General features: G+C 34.2%; 1 protein-coding gene across 1 annotated transcript; it reads left to right on the top strand.

Annotated features, from left to right (window-relative positions):
• The first annotated feature begins 1,389 nt into the window (after positions 1–1,389).
• C2cd6 (C2 calcium dependent domain containing 6) lies at positions 1,390–13,001 on the top strand. Its single transcript, XM_063226887.1, has 3 exons — positions 1,390–1,415; positions 6,639–10,082; positions 12,717–13,001. The coding sequence occupies exons 2-3, from the start codon at positions 6,729–6,731 to the stop codon at positions 12,999–13,001; spliced, it is 3,639 nt and encodes a 1,212-aa protein (XP_063082957.1). The 5' UTR covers positions 1,390–1,415; positions 6,639–6,728.
• Positions 13,002–14,362: the final 1,361 nt, after the last annotated feature.

Raw genomic sequence — 14,362 nt, 5'->3', positions numbered from 1 at the left:
TGTAAAGACTTTCTAAACTATCCCAGTTATGTAGGAAGTAGTTCTCAAAATCAACCCACTGGATCATATCAAATTTTAAAAGCTTTTGTACACACAAAGAAACAACCAACAGGGTAAACAGATAGCCTACAGGATGAGAAAAGATTTTTGCCATCAATTCCTTAGAAGACTTCTATCTAGCATACGTAATTAACTCAAAAAATTAGACACACCTAAAATAAAAGACAATCAAAAAATGAGCAATTGAAATGAATAAAACTTCATAGAAGATGTACAAATGGCCAATAAATACATGAAGAAATGTTCATCACTGACTTTAGAGAAATGCAAATTACAACAACACTTAGATTCCATCTTACCCCAGAAAGAATGGCCGTCATCAAGAAATCAAATAAGAACAAAGTTTGGCAAGGCTTTGGGGAAATGCAGCCCTTCTATGGTTGACAGGAATGCAAACTAGTACAACTACTATGGAAATTAGTGTGAAGATTTTTCAAAAAACTGAAACTAGAAATTCCATTTGATCCAGCTACTTAGATACCTTTCTACCGGAGTTAAACACATCACAGTACAATGGCAAATGCATACCCATATTTATAGTAGCACACAGCATAGTAGCTAAACCTTGGAAGTAGCTTGTATGTCCATCAGTAGAAGATTGGATAAAGAAAATGTATTTAAACAGTCTCAACTCTGCCACAAGGAAAGATAAATTTGATTCATTTGTAGGAAAATGGATGCACCTTGAGACCATAATGTTAAGTGAAATAAATTGGACACACAAACTTAAGTATCACATGGTTTCTGTAAAAGAAAAAGCAGAGAACAAAACAAAAATAGCAAGTAGGGAGATAGATCTTTCTCAGAGATGGAGAGGATTACGAGATGAAAGGGGAGGGAAGTAAGAAAAAGCATTGCGATGTAGTGTGTACATATACCAACTCTCACAAGAAATGTAAACATTGTGTACAACAACCATGTACCAAAAACAGGTGGGGGAGGGGATCAAGAGATGGATGTTGGGGGAAGGGAAGGGAAAGAGGATGAAAAAATTAAGATGTGTCATGTACATGAACAAGCATCCCACAAGGACTGTAAATGGCACGTACTGCACAAATAAAAAAGCAAATAGAAATCTTATCACTTCGTGTGTCCTCACTTCATTTTCTTTGTGTTCGTTTACCTCTCTCGTATCTTCCCAATCATTCACCAGCCTGTTTTCACTAAGCAGTCTTTCATTTGTGTCTAACTGCTTTGGCTTCCATTGGTTTTTGAATGTGGTAAGAAAAAAAGTTGTGTTTTATTAATGTTCATACATGCAAATACTACTTTTATTGTTTATGTAGAATAAAACATGTCTATTTTTAACAGATATCCCGCTCAGAAGGGTTGAAATTGACACTACACCAACTGAGGTAAGGGAAGTTGGAAGAGAACTTCTAGTAGTAATTATTTTATAAAGGGATAAAATATTTGTAACTAGAGAAATAATTGCAGAAGGCAAGAAAAAAAAAAACACCAAAGGAGTTACTCAGTTGTTTCATTGTTATTTCTGTGATGGCACTATCTGGACTGTCTCACAATTTTTAAAAGTTAAATAACACTCTAGAAAGGGAAGTTTCAGCATAAACAGCAAAATGTAAAAATGCATATGGCGGCAGGAAACAAAGTATCAAGGAAAGAGAAGGGAAAATAAGAAAAGGGCATGAAGTTTTATGTAAGATAGTAGAAATGGATGGCATAGACCTAACTGTACTTTGACTCACCAGACTCTTTTATCATTTTGTAAACTTTGTCCATGGGATAATATTACATATTTTATATTAAAAATCAGTAAGAAATGGAACTCAACTAATACACTTTGCTACTCACCTAATTTAATAGGAGGTATTCATTCTGTTGACTACTGAATCCTCATGAAACTAACAACAAATGACAGGCTTTTCTGTAGTGCTTGACAGATACAGTGATTTCCATGCTTCAGTCAATTGCTCCCAAATAACAATTGAAGAACAAGTATTTAATCTATTCCTAAAAGAGAAAAAATAATATAGATTTGTCATATCATTAAGTTTACATTTGCTGTGAAACAGGCAGCTTTTCTCTGCCACATCCTACCACCATGATGTTTCAGCCATGAAGCCAGACAACAAAGGACTGAAACCATGATCCAAACAACCCCCTCCTCCATGACGTTGTGTATGTCAGATATTTTGCCACTGTAATTTAAAGCCAACTAATACATACATTTTTCACTTATCTTTAATGTAAAATTTTTCTGTTAAATTCATTTAAAGCAATGGTCTTTCAAATGTTAGAAGTCAAACTGTTTTAAAGGAGATTTGGGGCATTTCAAGCAAAAGAAAAGCAAATAAGCAAACGTACAGGTTTAGAAAAACAAGTATATATTTAAACAATTCAGACAGATGTGATTGGTTAGAGGAGGTGAGATATGTTAGAGAATATTGAGGGAACTCTACATAGTTTCAAGTCCCTATGCAAGGGCAATGAACAACAGTCAAAATAGAAAGTCCCTGGAGATTTAAGAACAGATCATGTTAGCTGCTTAATTTTAATGAAACTTTAAAGTAAAATCCCAAAGTACTTCATATGAAAATGTCATTCACTGAATTCTTTTAATTAGCTTACTATAAAAGGAGGTAACATATAGGACAGTGGCTCCTATAAGGAGGGGGTGTCAGGTTTCCTCTGGATGAGCTGGGACTGTGGCTGTGCATCAGGATCCTTTCAAAGCCACCCAGATGCCCTCACTGCTATCTCGAGTGTGATCAGAAGACAAAGCAGCCACGGAAGACTTGGGGTCCTCTGAGTTTAGGTTACTAGTCATCCTGGTGACTGAGGCAAGGAGCTGCAGCTTCAGATCCTGTGTAAATAAGGATCAGGACTGGCTTATCATTGAAGTGTCTCCATCTCTACAAATTTAATGGTTCTGTGACTCTAACAGATGCGTGTCCCAACAGTGTGGCTCATGTAGGCCACAGTGAATGAAGAGGAATTGTCTTGGGCTGCACATAAAACATGTAATATACTTAATGCGTATAAGCAACAAACTTTTTAAATTTTTAAAATCTTAAATTTTTTAAATTTTGACTTCTTATGAAATAATACAAGCCCAAGATTAATAATTAAATAACAAAACTTGTATTTCTATTTAATAGCAGGATACACATGTGTAAATATGTTGAAATACCATTATTGTAATCACCGTATTACTCATCAGTTGCACAAATAGCTATTAGTTCTGATGCATTCTGGCTTCAATTCCCCTGACTATGCATGGCCGCACAGGAGACAGAGTTAAGTACAGTGCCCTGTCCTCTACCACATCCTCTTCTCACCTACACAGTTCACACTCCAGCAGCATAAAATTGAATAATGAAAAACATTCCTAAAAGTTAAAGAATAATGTTAAACATTTATAATCTGTGGTGCTGCTTTCCTTACTGCCCTGGGCACATGTGGCCTATGGGCCGTGGGTTAGGCACATTTAGCAACAACTATTTCTTTGAGCATTTTTAAGTATTTATTTAACAATCCCGGTCGTTTTGTTTTTGTTTTTGTGTTTTGAGATACAGTCATGCTACATAGTTCAGGCTGACCTTGAACTTACTATGTAGCTCAGGCTGGTCTTAAACTCATGACAATCCTCTTGCCTCAGCCTCCCAAGCATTGGGATCACAGGCATGTGCCAACATGCCCAGCAACAATGCCAGTTTGAGATGGCATTGGTTGAGATGATCATCTGCAGAATACCACATCAGGTAAAATCAGTTGTTATTTATTTATTTGTTTGTTTTGGCACTGGGGATCAGACTTAGGACCTTGCGCTTGCCAGGCAGGCACTTACACCACTGAGCTAAATCCCTGGCCTTGTTATTTGTTTTTAAAAGCATTTCACAACCTTTTAAAATCAGATTATATTTGTTTTGACAGTTCAATATTATTTCTACTTTTTTTCTTCTTGAAAGCCTTGAATGTATTCATCAACTTTCCCATTGCTGAGGTAAAATGCCTGACATGCACAACTTAAAAGAAGAGAGGCTTAATTTGACTCATAAATTCTATAGGTGAAAATTAAAATACCAAGTAATGTATGTACATAGATGTTTTTGATAATTAAGATTTTTTTCTTTGATAATTTTTTAAATGCAGTTGTCACAAGAAAATATTTTTAAGTTAAAATATATGTATATTGATAACATCTTGGGAAACATCTTTGTATTACAGGTAGTCTAAAGTTAAGACTTTTAAGGTGGATTTTTCACCAAAATATCAGAAGGCAGTACACTTCAAATGAGAATTTATAGTATTTACTATAAATACTATGGTGTTCACAGCAAATTTTATAGTGCTATTGACAGTACTATTCAAATAGTTACTTTATTTGAATGCCATAATATATAATGATATATATTTCTATACAAATTATACATAGAATTCATAAGTATCATTATATAATAAATCATAATTAAAACAGTGATAAATGACATCTAATTATATAGTATATAATTCTGAAATACTTATTATAGGTGCCTGACTCTATTACAAATTACATAATCTAAAATCTCATCTAACAGTGAATCTCAATCTGGAGATGGAAGCCGGGAATCTGTCTTTCTCCAGAAAACTCAGAGATGCTTAAATAAATCACCTAGTATTGACTAGAATTTGAAAACCTGTTATATCAATAATATGAAATTTTAATTACTAAGTTGAAATACCAAAAGTACGGCATTAGAGTGATTATTTCAGATTTTGTGTTTTTCTGTTGGATAATGTAGAGATTATATGAACAAAAATTTTCAGTAACAGATTTTTTTTCATGAGTGGGACTGGACGTAATGAATTCACGCTGAAATGTATCCCCATTCCCCATTTATTTGTTTTTTGACTTTTTATTTTGGGTGTCCTTAGTTACTAAATTGCCCAGGCTGGTTTTGAACTCATCATTCTGCTTATCTGCCTGCCAGAATGCTGGGATTATAGCCGTGTGCTACTGTGCCCAGCTAGAGACTTCATTTTGAAGACTATTTCAGTGATAGATGTCTTTAGTTACTTTCTCATGATGAGATGTAGTGCCTGATACCCACAAAGCTAAGAGGGGAAGATTTGTTTTAGCTCACAATTTGTAAAAGTTTTAGTCGATAGTCAAGGGGATTCAAGGCAGGGCAACACGGCAGAGGAGAAACAGTTCATGGAATGGCAACAAGAAGCAAAGATAAAGAGAGAGACAGACAGACAGATCGACGGCCCTCCTCCTCTGTGACCTACCATTGTGACTCACTTTCCTTGACCAGACTTCACCTCCCAACGTTTCATTGAGCTATAAACTCATCAATAGTGGACTGACTCACTGATGAGCATTATGCACCCATGATTCACTCACTTCCCAAAAGCCCCACTTGGGAGTGCAGGAGGCTCTGGGGGAAACCTAGATGTAAAGTATAACCATAGAATAGCCTGATACCAGAGCTACAGAGTTGCTTATGGATATTATACTGAAGTTTCCCTATAAGCCAAAGATTCTTTTATTGTTCTCTCTTAACCATATCTAAGTCATGCAGTATGCATCCAAAACAAGTTCTACTATGACATATTAAGGCTGAAACAGGAGGAACACTGAGGCCCAGAATTTTGAAGTCAGCCTGGGCATCACAGTGAGACCGCATGTCAAAAAACAAGGTGACATGGCACCCATGTTTATAGCAGCCCAATTTGTAATAGCTAAATCTTGGAAACAACCAAAATGCCCATCTACTACAGAATGGATGAAAAAGATGTGGTGTTTTTATACAGTGAAATATTTCTCAGTTATAAAAAGAATGATCTTGAAGCTTTTGTAGGTAAGTGGAGGCAACTTGAGTCTATCCTCCTAAATGAATAAATCAGACTCACATTTGTAAATATCATATTGTCTCTAGTATAAAAAATAATAATAAAAACTGGAAGAGTAATAAGATCCAAGATGTATAATAAATATTGTGATAATGGGGCTGGGGATTTAGCTCAGCGGCATAAGTGCCTGCCTTGCAAGCAGGCAGTCGTGAGTTCGATCCCTGGTACCGATAAAAATGAAAAAGACAAAAAAAAAAAAATATTGTGATAATGAATGAGAAAGAAAGTGCTCTAAGGTATATAACTGTATGTATAAGTGTGTAAGATAGATAACCATACTAAGTTTTTGTTCATCAAACAGAATGGTTTGTACTGTCATTGATTGCATACATTTTATGCTTTGATTTTGTGACTTGAGCAACTACTTCTAGGATAACTATATAATTTATCAACTAGTGATTTTTTTTTTTAAATTCTGTATTATTTCTACTCTCTTTTCTGTTTTGCTTTTTTTCTCTAAATAAAAAAACAAGGTGAGTAAACCACCCTCTTGACCAAATTTTAGGCAGCAAAAAGCACATGAACACAAAAGAGTATCATAATTAGGAAATTTTTGCTTTAAAACTTTATTCTAATTTCAAATATTTAAAGTATTTGGAGTTGGTTTTCTATCTTTGTAGAAAAGTATGAAAATATAAATTGACAGAGTACTCAAATATTGACTAGAAAATTCATTATAAATTCAGGATACATGCAACAGAATTACTTTTTTTAAATTTCAGATTCCAGAATTTACAAACAAGGACAGTTTAGATCCTTTTTTAAGGACTATAGAAAACCAAATACCAGCCAGAAGTAGCAAAGAACAAGTCATGTGCAAAAAAGAAAACATTCTATTTGCAGAGGATATAGAGTATGAAGACCAAGATCCTCCTTACACAGCAAGTTCAAAGACTGCAGAATCTCCCAGTACAATCAGTTATCCTATTACCATTGCAAAAACAGTCTCAGACACAAAGAAGTTGTCATTTGATCCTGCTACCAACACAATAAACACTTTGGACTCTCAGAATAAATTAGCCAATAATGCTAATATTGCAATGAAAACTCCACACTCTACACTAAAAGAGGGGTTACGACGTGCATCTTTACCAAGCTTCACAGGGGAAACATCAATGATAAAACCTGAAAATAAACGTCATCTGTCAAAGTCTTTAAGTTCTCCCTCCCATGTGGAAAATTTAAAACAACTAGAGGCAATCAAGTCAATTTTAAGTAAAAGTCTGCAAAACCTTTCAGACACACTACTTGGTAAATCAGAAATTCGTAAGAACACTCAGGTAATAGACAAAAGTAGTTCCGCATTTCTGAACATTCACAAGAAACCATCACATAGGTTAGAAGATGAAGTATTTAAAAGCTTACAAGATTTAGATACTTGGCTTTCAGAAAAACACATTTTAAACTCAAAGTCCCTTTTATATAATGCAATTAAAAGCATTTCTGCAGATTTACAGTCAGAAGGTAAATCAGGAAAATCTCTAGAGGTAAAAGAACATGACTCTGCAGAACATTTAGATGCTAGTGAAATCAAGATTCCAATGAAAAAGAAGAGTAGTTTCAAAAGGAAACATTTACTGTGTGAAATACCTAGCAGTAAATCAGGTGTACACAGTCATGTACACGACTGTGTTATAAAGGAAATATTCACTGCATCAATCTTCTCACAATTGGAGGCAGGGGTGAAAGAGCTGAGTAAGACACAGATGAAGCAGCAGGAGAGAAGTTTGTCTTCAAAGATTCTACTTCACTCTGGAGACGAAGATGCGGAGAAAGAACTGCCATGTCCTCATTCTGCTATAAGCCAGATAATACAAACACTTCCTGTGAATGCTGTCTTAGAATCTGGCATAAGCAAAGTGATAGAACTAGGAAAAGAACACGAGATGCAGCCCCCGCTGCATACAGCCTCTGCAGGAGAAGAGCTGCAGGATGGCACAGTGGACTCCTCAGGTATCCAGAGCAAGATAAAGCCTCCTCCAGGGCAGAAGAGACCTGTCATTCCCCAAGCAGCTACTGCTGCTGCAAGTGGAGTTGAACCTACAGAAGGCAACCAAGATGCTTTGCTACGAGATTCAAAATATCATTCCACACCACACAAAAAACCATATGGGATCAGTAAAGATCAGAGTCTCGATAGAAGAGAAAATGATCTAAATTCTACTTTAGAAAGTTTAAGGGACACATTAATGGGTACTTTTAACGAGTCTGAGGCAATAACATTAACATCCCTTTCAAAGAGCATTTTTAATGTTTTTTTCAAACCCAATCAGTCTGAAAGAAGACGGCAACCAGGAGAAGAATTAGAAACACTAATTCTGCATTCTTATCCAAGTGATACAGAATATCTTGAAAAAATCCGAGGAAACTTTAATAAAGCAGGCAGAAAACCTTTTTTGAGTCGAAAACTGCATAGATTTCTAGAAAACCTCTCAGAATCAGAAATAAAAGATTTAAAATTTGAATTAAGTAAACATATACAACATTATCTTATAGAAAAGCTTGCAGAATCAGGACATATCCCCAAGGAAGATTTACCAAAAATCTACCAAAATCTCTATTTGATGCATGAGAACACAAAATTGAAAGGGCAAAATATTTTTCAGGACAAATATTCAGAAACTGTAAAAGAAATTGTGAGTTTTATAAATAATTTAAAAATTAATTTTATAGATAAAAATTTAGGAATAAAACTAAGATCTTTTTTAAATGAAATTCTCCAAAACTATTTGCTTAAGGACTATTCAGAGAGCAGTTTACTTACTGAGACAGAATCTGCACCAACAACACATTCAACAATATCTTCCCCAAGAGCTAATAGTACCTCCAGATCTTTTTCTGAGTTAGGACAAGATATTTCAACAGAGAATTTTGACCGAAGGCTTGAAGTAAGCATGAAATATCCTTTAGACAAATCTCTACAAAATTATCTTACAACTTTAACGGAAACTGAACTATTAACTCTAAAACAGAATTTAAGCAGGCAGCTCCAGAGCATTTTTATAGAAAAACTTTTAAAATCAGGATTATTGACAAAGAAGCAATTAAAAGAGATCATCCAAAGTACAAATTTACTTAATTCCAGTTCAGGCTCATCAAAATATATAAAAACAGATTTACCTTTTAGAGGTGAAAGTGGCTTTATAGAGGAGAATTTAGAAAAGCAAAATAAATGTTTGAAAACCAGTCAAAGCACAACTGCACAAAATATCACTGAGGATGAACATATACAAACAGAATTTATCAGGAAGGAAGAAAAGGAATATTCTTCCTCACATAATTTAAAAGAAAAGACATCAACAGTTTGGCAACAGAAAAATGACTACTCTAGAGAAGGATCTAAAGCACTAAGTTTAACAAAAACACAACTTAATCCCAACACCATCCAGGCACTTCCACTAAATATATTATCAGAAAGACTTACAAATGTATTGCTTAAGAAACACAAGAAGGAATATGGTTTCAGGCAGCCTCCTCGAGCAGAAATCTCTATGTACAGAACAGAGACTCAAGACTCGTATAGAAGGGATGGTAAATCAGAAGCAATTTTATCAAAAGTTTGCTTTAAAACAACACTGAAAGCAAATCCTGTTGAGACAAGGGAGCATATTAACACTTGCACATTGACTCTTCAAAAACACCCTGAAGCAATATTGTCAAGAATTCCTTATTGTCATATGCCGAGGGACAGTGAAGATCACTTAAATAGCTCTGCTTTCCCTTTAGAACAGGCTCACACTTCAACTCATCTCAATTTTGAGACTAAGGAACAAGCAACATTTGACCAGTATATTCAGAGATTGAGAGAAAATAATAACAACAACAAAAAGCACCTAATAACATTTGGGCATTACAAAAAAGCCATACAAACTCTGTGTATGAGCCAAGATGAAATTTGTGATGAGTGTGTCCAGCTCCCTGAGTCACAATCATTCAAATATAAAGGATACGAGGAAACCTCCAATTCATTCTTCTTCTCAGAGTTGCTAAAGAGAGAAAATATCAAACCCAAGGTTCAAAAAGAGAGAAAATGTGGCAGTAAATCTAAAAAGTCATCTAACAACATTGGTAGGCTATTACCAAACACACTGCCCAGCACCGCCATCCATGTAAGGAAGCCTGCTCCAAAGACTCTGCTTCATTGGACTGCAAGAACAACCATACATGTAAGAATATTTTTTTTTGTTTTCTGTTTCTATACTTCACTAAGTTCTATAAATGATTTACCTTCATACACATATATACCTGTATGCAAGTGGATATATAGTGTTGATTGCCCCAAAATATATAGTTCTCTAAGTTTAAATATTTTTCTGAAATTCAAATAGCAATTCACAATTGCTATTTCTGATTCACAATTTAATCAGAAAATCAGGAGACTCTTAATGTTCCTCGTGCCTTTGTATGAAATAAAGTGAACACTCCTTGGAACACAAATTTTTAAAAAATATCCTTTCCCATGAGCAGACCCTCTAGACAAGACTCAAATCAGAGCCAAGTACACTCTGGAAGCTGGTCTAGTCCTCAGCTCTGGCTCACAGTGACAAGGGCCTGTACAGCCACTAGCAGTGGGCCAGGTACTGTGGAAAAAACTGAGATTTTCTTTTCCAAGAAATACAGGACTTTTTTTCAGAATGCTGAATTATTTATATTAGTAAATAAATATTGTTTCTACTATGTGCCAGTTATCTGCTAATAATTAGGAATATGCAAAATTTGTAACTACTGAATTATTAAAATTACTAAATTTAATTATAATTTTATAATTTTTATAATTAAATTTATTCTCTTCACTGTCTCTGTTACATCATATATGGCGATCTTGTAAAATAAAATCTTTTTGAAATAGTAACATAAAGTATAACATAAATTAAGTAGAATGACAAATCTGCTATTAGACTCCATAAAAACTATTCTAAGGCAAAGTTAAAATCTAGGAATAGCTTAGTTTACTGGAGCAGTGGCTCTTCTTTGTTAGTATGTATAATAGACATGACTCATACTTAGAAAAATGTGTATTAAGTTGATAATTTTATGTGTATAATTCTGCCTTTAAGTGAGAAAATAAATCTAATTTCAGAATAGTTGATTTGGATTGCTTTTCCATAGTAAAGGGAGTTATTAGCTTTATAATGGCAGGGTAAATACTATATAGCTATATATTATATAGAATAGTTGTACAGTTAAATATCTTGTTAGCTATATAGTACTAGTTAAATATCAGTACAGTTTATACTCTTAACTTTTCTATCCAAATTCAGTAATTTAGTATTTAAATAGCATGTGTGTGCATATTAGAAAAAGAAGGTAAACTCACATTTCTTAGAGAAAAAAGATTTTCTTAAGTTCCTTCAAACAAATCTTTAATGTCCCCTCTTCAAATGATGTCAAAAATAGTGTTCATGTTAAGTGGGGTAAGATCATATATGTTCTTACGATCCTTTTCCCTAAGAGTGTGCAAGGGAAACTGTTATTATCCTGTGCTAGGCCAACTGTTCCTAAACTATTCTGTCAAGTAAAATTGAGGAAGAGAATTGAACACTAAAAGGTGTTTGTCAGATAACCAGAAAGACATTTCTAAAGTCTAGTGACCTCCCAAAGGAATCAAAACGAGACAGGATTGGGGGCAGGAGGAGAGATTGAGTTGCAGGCACTGTCAGAAAAGGAACCAGTGGGTGTGGGTCTCCATGCCCTTCCATGGGAGCTCTGGCAATCAGTTATAGCCTGTGAAGCTGAGGTCACATGTCATTTGACATCATAGTAGAAACTCTTGCAATAATGGGATTTATCTTATTATTCTATGTATATAAGAGTAAAGAGGAAGACTCTTTCCCTGCCTTCTCCAAACTCAAGCAAAAGTATAAAGAAGGGCAAATTGGTCTTTAGACTTCCCGTATCTTCTTTTTTCGGAAACCTCTTTTTCATCAGTCTTGCTCAACCTTTCTGACCTAGCAGTTCCGTTAGGTCACTCCCACCTCGTCTCCAGTCAGGGCAACCTATTCCCTTGCCGTGGCTATATCTGCAAGGTATAAAGACACAACCTGCTTAAACTGCTGAGGAAAATAATTTACACTAGTGTGAAGATGATTAGTAATATTTTAGGAGTACATACAGATTATTGTATTTTTGTTGCAAAATCTAGCCATCTTACAAAAAATTTGAAAAAAGAGAAGTACTACTTTTTTTCATTAATCTAGTATATATTTTCCAATTATTTTCCTGCATGTTGTACTTGTTTTTATTCTTAGTATGTACATAAAAATATAAAATTATTTTTAGTGTAATCAGCAACCGTATTCTTGGTTGTGGTGTGCACTCTTTCTGTCTTTATGTATGCATATATACTGACAAAGATACTTATTAAATTAATTTTCAAAGAATGGAAGATCAAACTTTGGGTTGTATAAAGAGTAAAATATTAAAAGTTCATAATTTATGTTTGGGGTCAAAGACATATTTTTGTAGAGAAGAACTGCAAAGTAGGCTCCCCAACTTTGCCTAGGAGTCTGACCCCTGAGAACAAGTGTCTTTTAAGTTTTTCTGGTTTCCGGCTTCATATCTTTCCATCTGTTTTTAAATAACAGATACTTTTAAACAATAAGATTTCTTTACAGCATGATTTCTAAGACAGCTATCTAATGGGCAGCACTGGGTAGAGGGTCTGAATTTAAGAACTGTCCAAATATGCAGTACTTTTACTATCTCGAACTGTTGATATGACAACCTTTAGTCTTTATATTTAAACTGTATTTTTTAAAAACCTAACTTACCAATTTAATGTTTTATTTCACCATTTATAGGATTGCTTGGATAAGTACGAGGATTTTTATGGCACCCCACCTAAGCAATCTACAAAAACAAAATTAAAAACAAGACTTGTGAGAAAAAATTCAGAGTGTAGCCATCATCAGGGAAAACCTGCTGCAAGGCCGTACACTGCCCCGGAGCCTAACAAACAAGAGAGTTACACTGGAAAATTTCCAAATCCACGAATGGTTTCAGCAGGCTTAATTCACATAAATGATACAACTCTAGACCATACCATGTGTAACATGCGGCCTCCCAAAATTAAAAGAAAATTTTGAGAATTGTTTGCTCACTTGTGATATTAAAATATTAATGTTATGTGGGTCAGAATGATACGTGAGAACAACAGTTAGAATAACCATTAACAAAATGGTTTGAAGATGTTGTTCTTTTTTTAAAATTTTATTTAAGGAGAAAAAAAAACAGAAAAGTGTACAAGTTATACAGAATTTCAGAAAGAATAAACAGTAGGAAATCACTAGTTAATAGATTACATATTGTTATCTTAGAAATAGTTGTTCAAGTTACAAAATTAAAGCATATAAAGTGGACTTTCAAACAGTGAGACTGCAAACAGTTCTGTTCAATGATCCAACAAAACTCAGTAATATGGTTATCTATCTTACACACTTAAATATATATGCAGTTATATCCTTTAGAGCACTTTCTTTTCCTTTCTTTTGTACAATGACAATTACACATTTTGGGTTTTATTACTCCCACAGTTCTTATTACTTTTTTTTGAAGAGAGTAAAATCAAATATGACATAACAAAACAGAGTCAAATCAAAAGGATGGACATAATAGATAATGCAAAAACAAAATACAAGGTGGAAGATCTTGTTCTTGGTTAGAAGTTAGTCACCAGATTTCATCTTACAAGAACCATTTTGTTATGACTGAAATGAAAAATAAACACATTCGTTGTAAACATGTTTTTATTTGTAAATCTTAGGGTCTGAATTTGTAAATCTTAGGGTCAGAAAGACATATTCAGTTGATATTCATTAGCAAAGTTTCCACATTCCAGCTTGTTTTCTTAGAAGGATGAACTAGGATAAAATCCCCTTTGACTCGCCATCCTCCGTTACACTCTATCTATTGTGCACCCAGTTCTCAGGTTCTGTATTTGCAGTTATTTGTGTTTAGCCTCTTGTTATGGATAAGTTTTGCTCTCTAGCACTCATTATGTTTCTAGATCCAACAGTCTGCAGTTCTCTGTACCTACAGAATTTCTGTTAATTTTATATTGATACTGCATTTTTGTTTACCATGAATAAGGATAATTAAGATTTAATATTAAATCCTGAGGCATTACCTATCCTGAATTACTTAAACAACTAACACTTAAAAAACTGTGAAAGTATGTTTTAAACAGCACCAAACTCAGGAAACTAAATAAAACTTCAGAAAGTCATATATTCTATCTAGTTCAATTAAGTTAGGGTTCAAGTTAAGAGATTTTTGAGAATTGGTTCTATTTTTATAAAGCACAGTATTTATTGAACACTGGTTCATTCTTAAAGAATAAAAACTTCAATTTAGAGAATTTTTGTCAGCTCCACAAAGTCCACAAAGATTACAGATTTTAAATAGAATTGGGTAATGGAAAACATAGTTCCTAGCCACTCATGCAATG

The sequence above is a fragment of the Cavia porcellus genome, unplaced genomic scaffold (genome assembly GCF_034190915.1).
Source record: "Cavia porcellus strain 051 isolate PalLab524CR breed Dunkin Hartley unplaced genomic scaffold, mCavPor4.1 scaffold_16, whole genome shotgun sequence".
Classification (NCBI taxonomy): Eukaryota; Metazoa; Chordata; class Mammalia; order Rodentia; family Caviidae; genus Cavia; species Cavia porcellus.
This window is presented reverse-complemented; position numbering and strand designations above follow the sequence as displayed.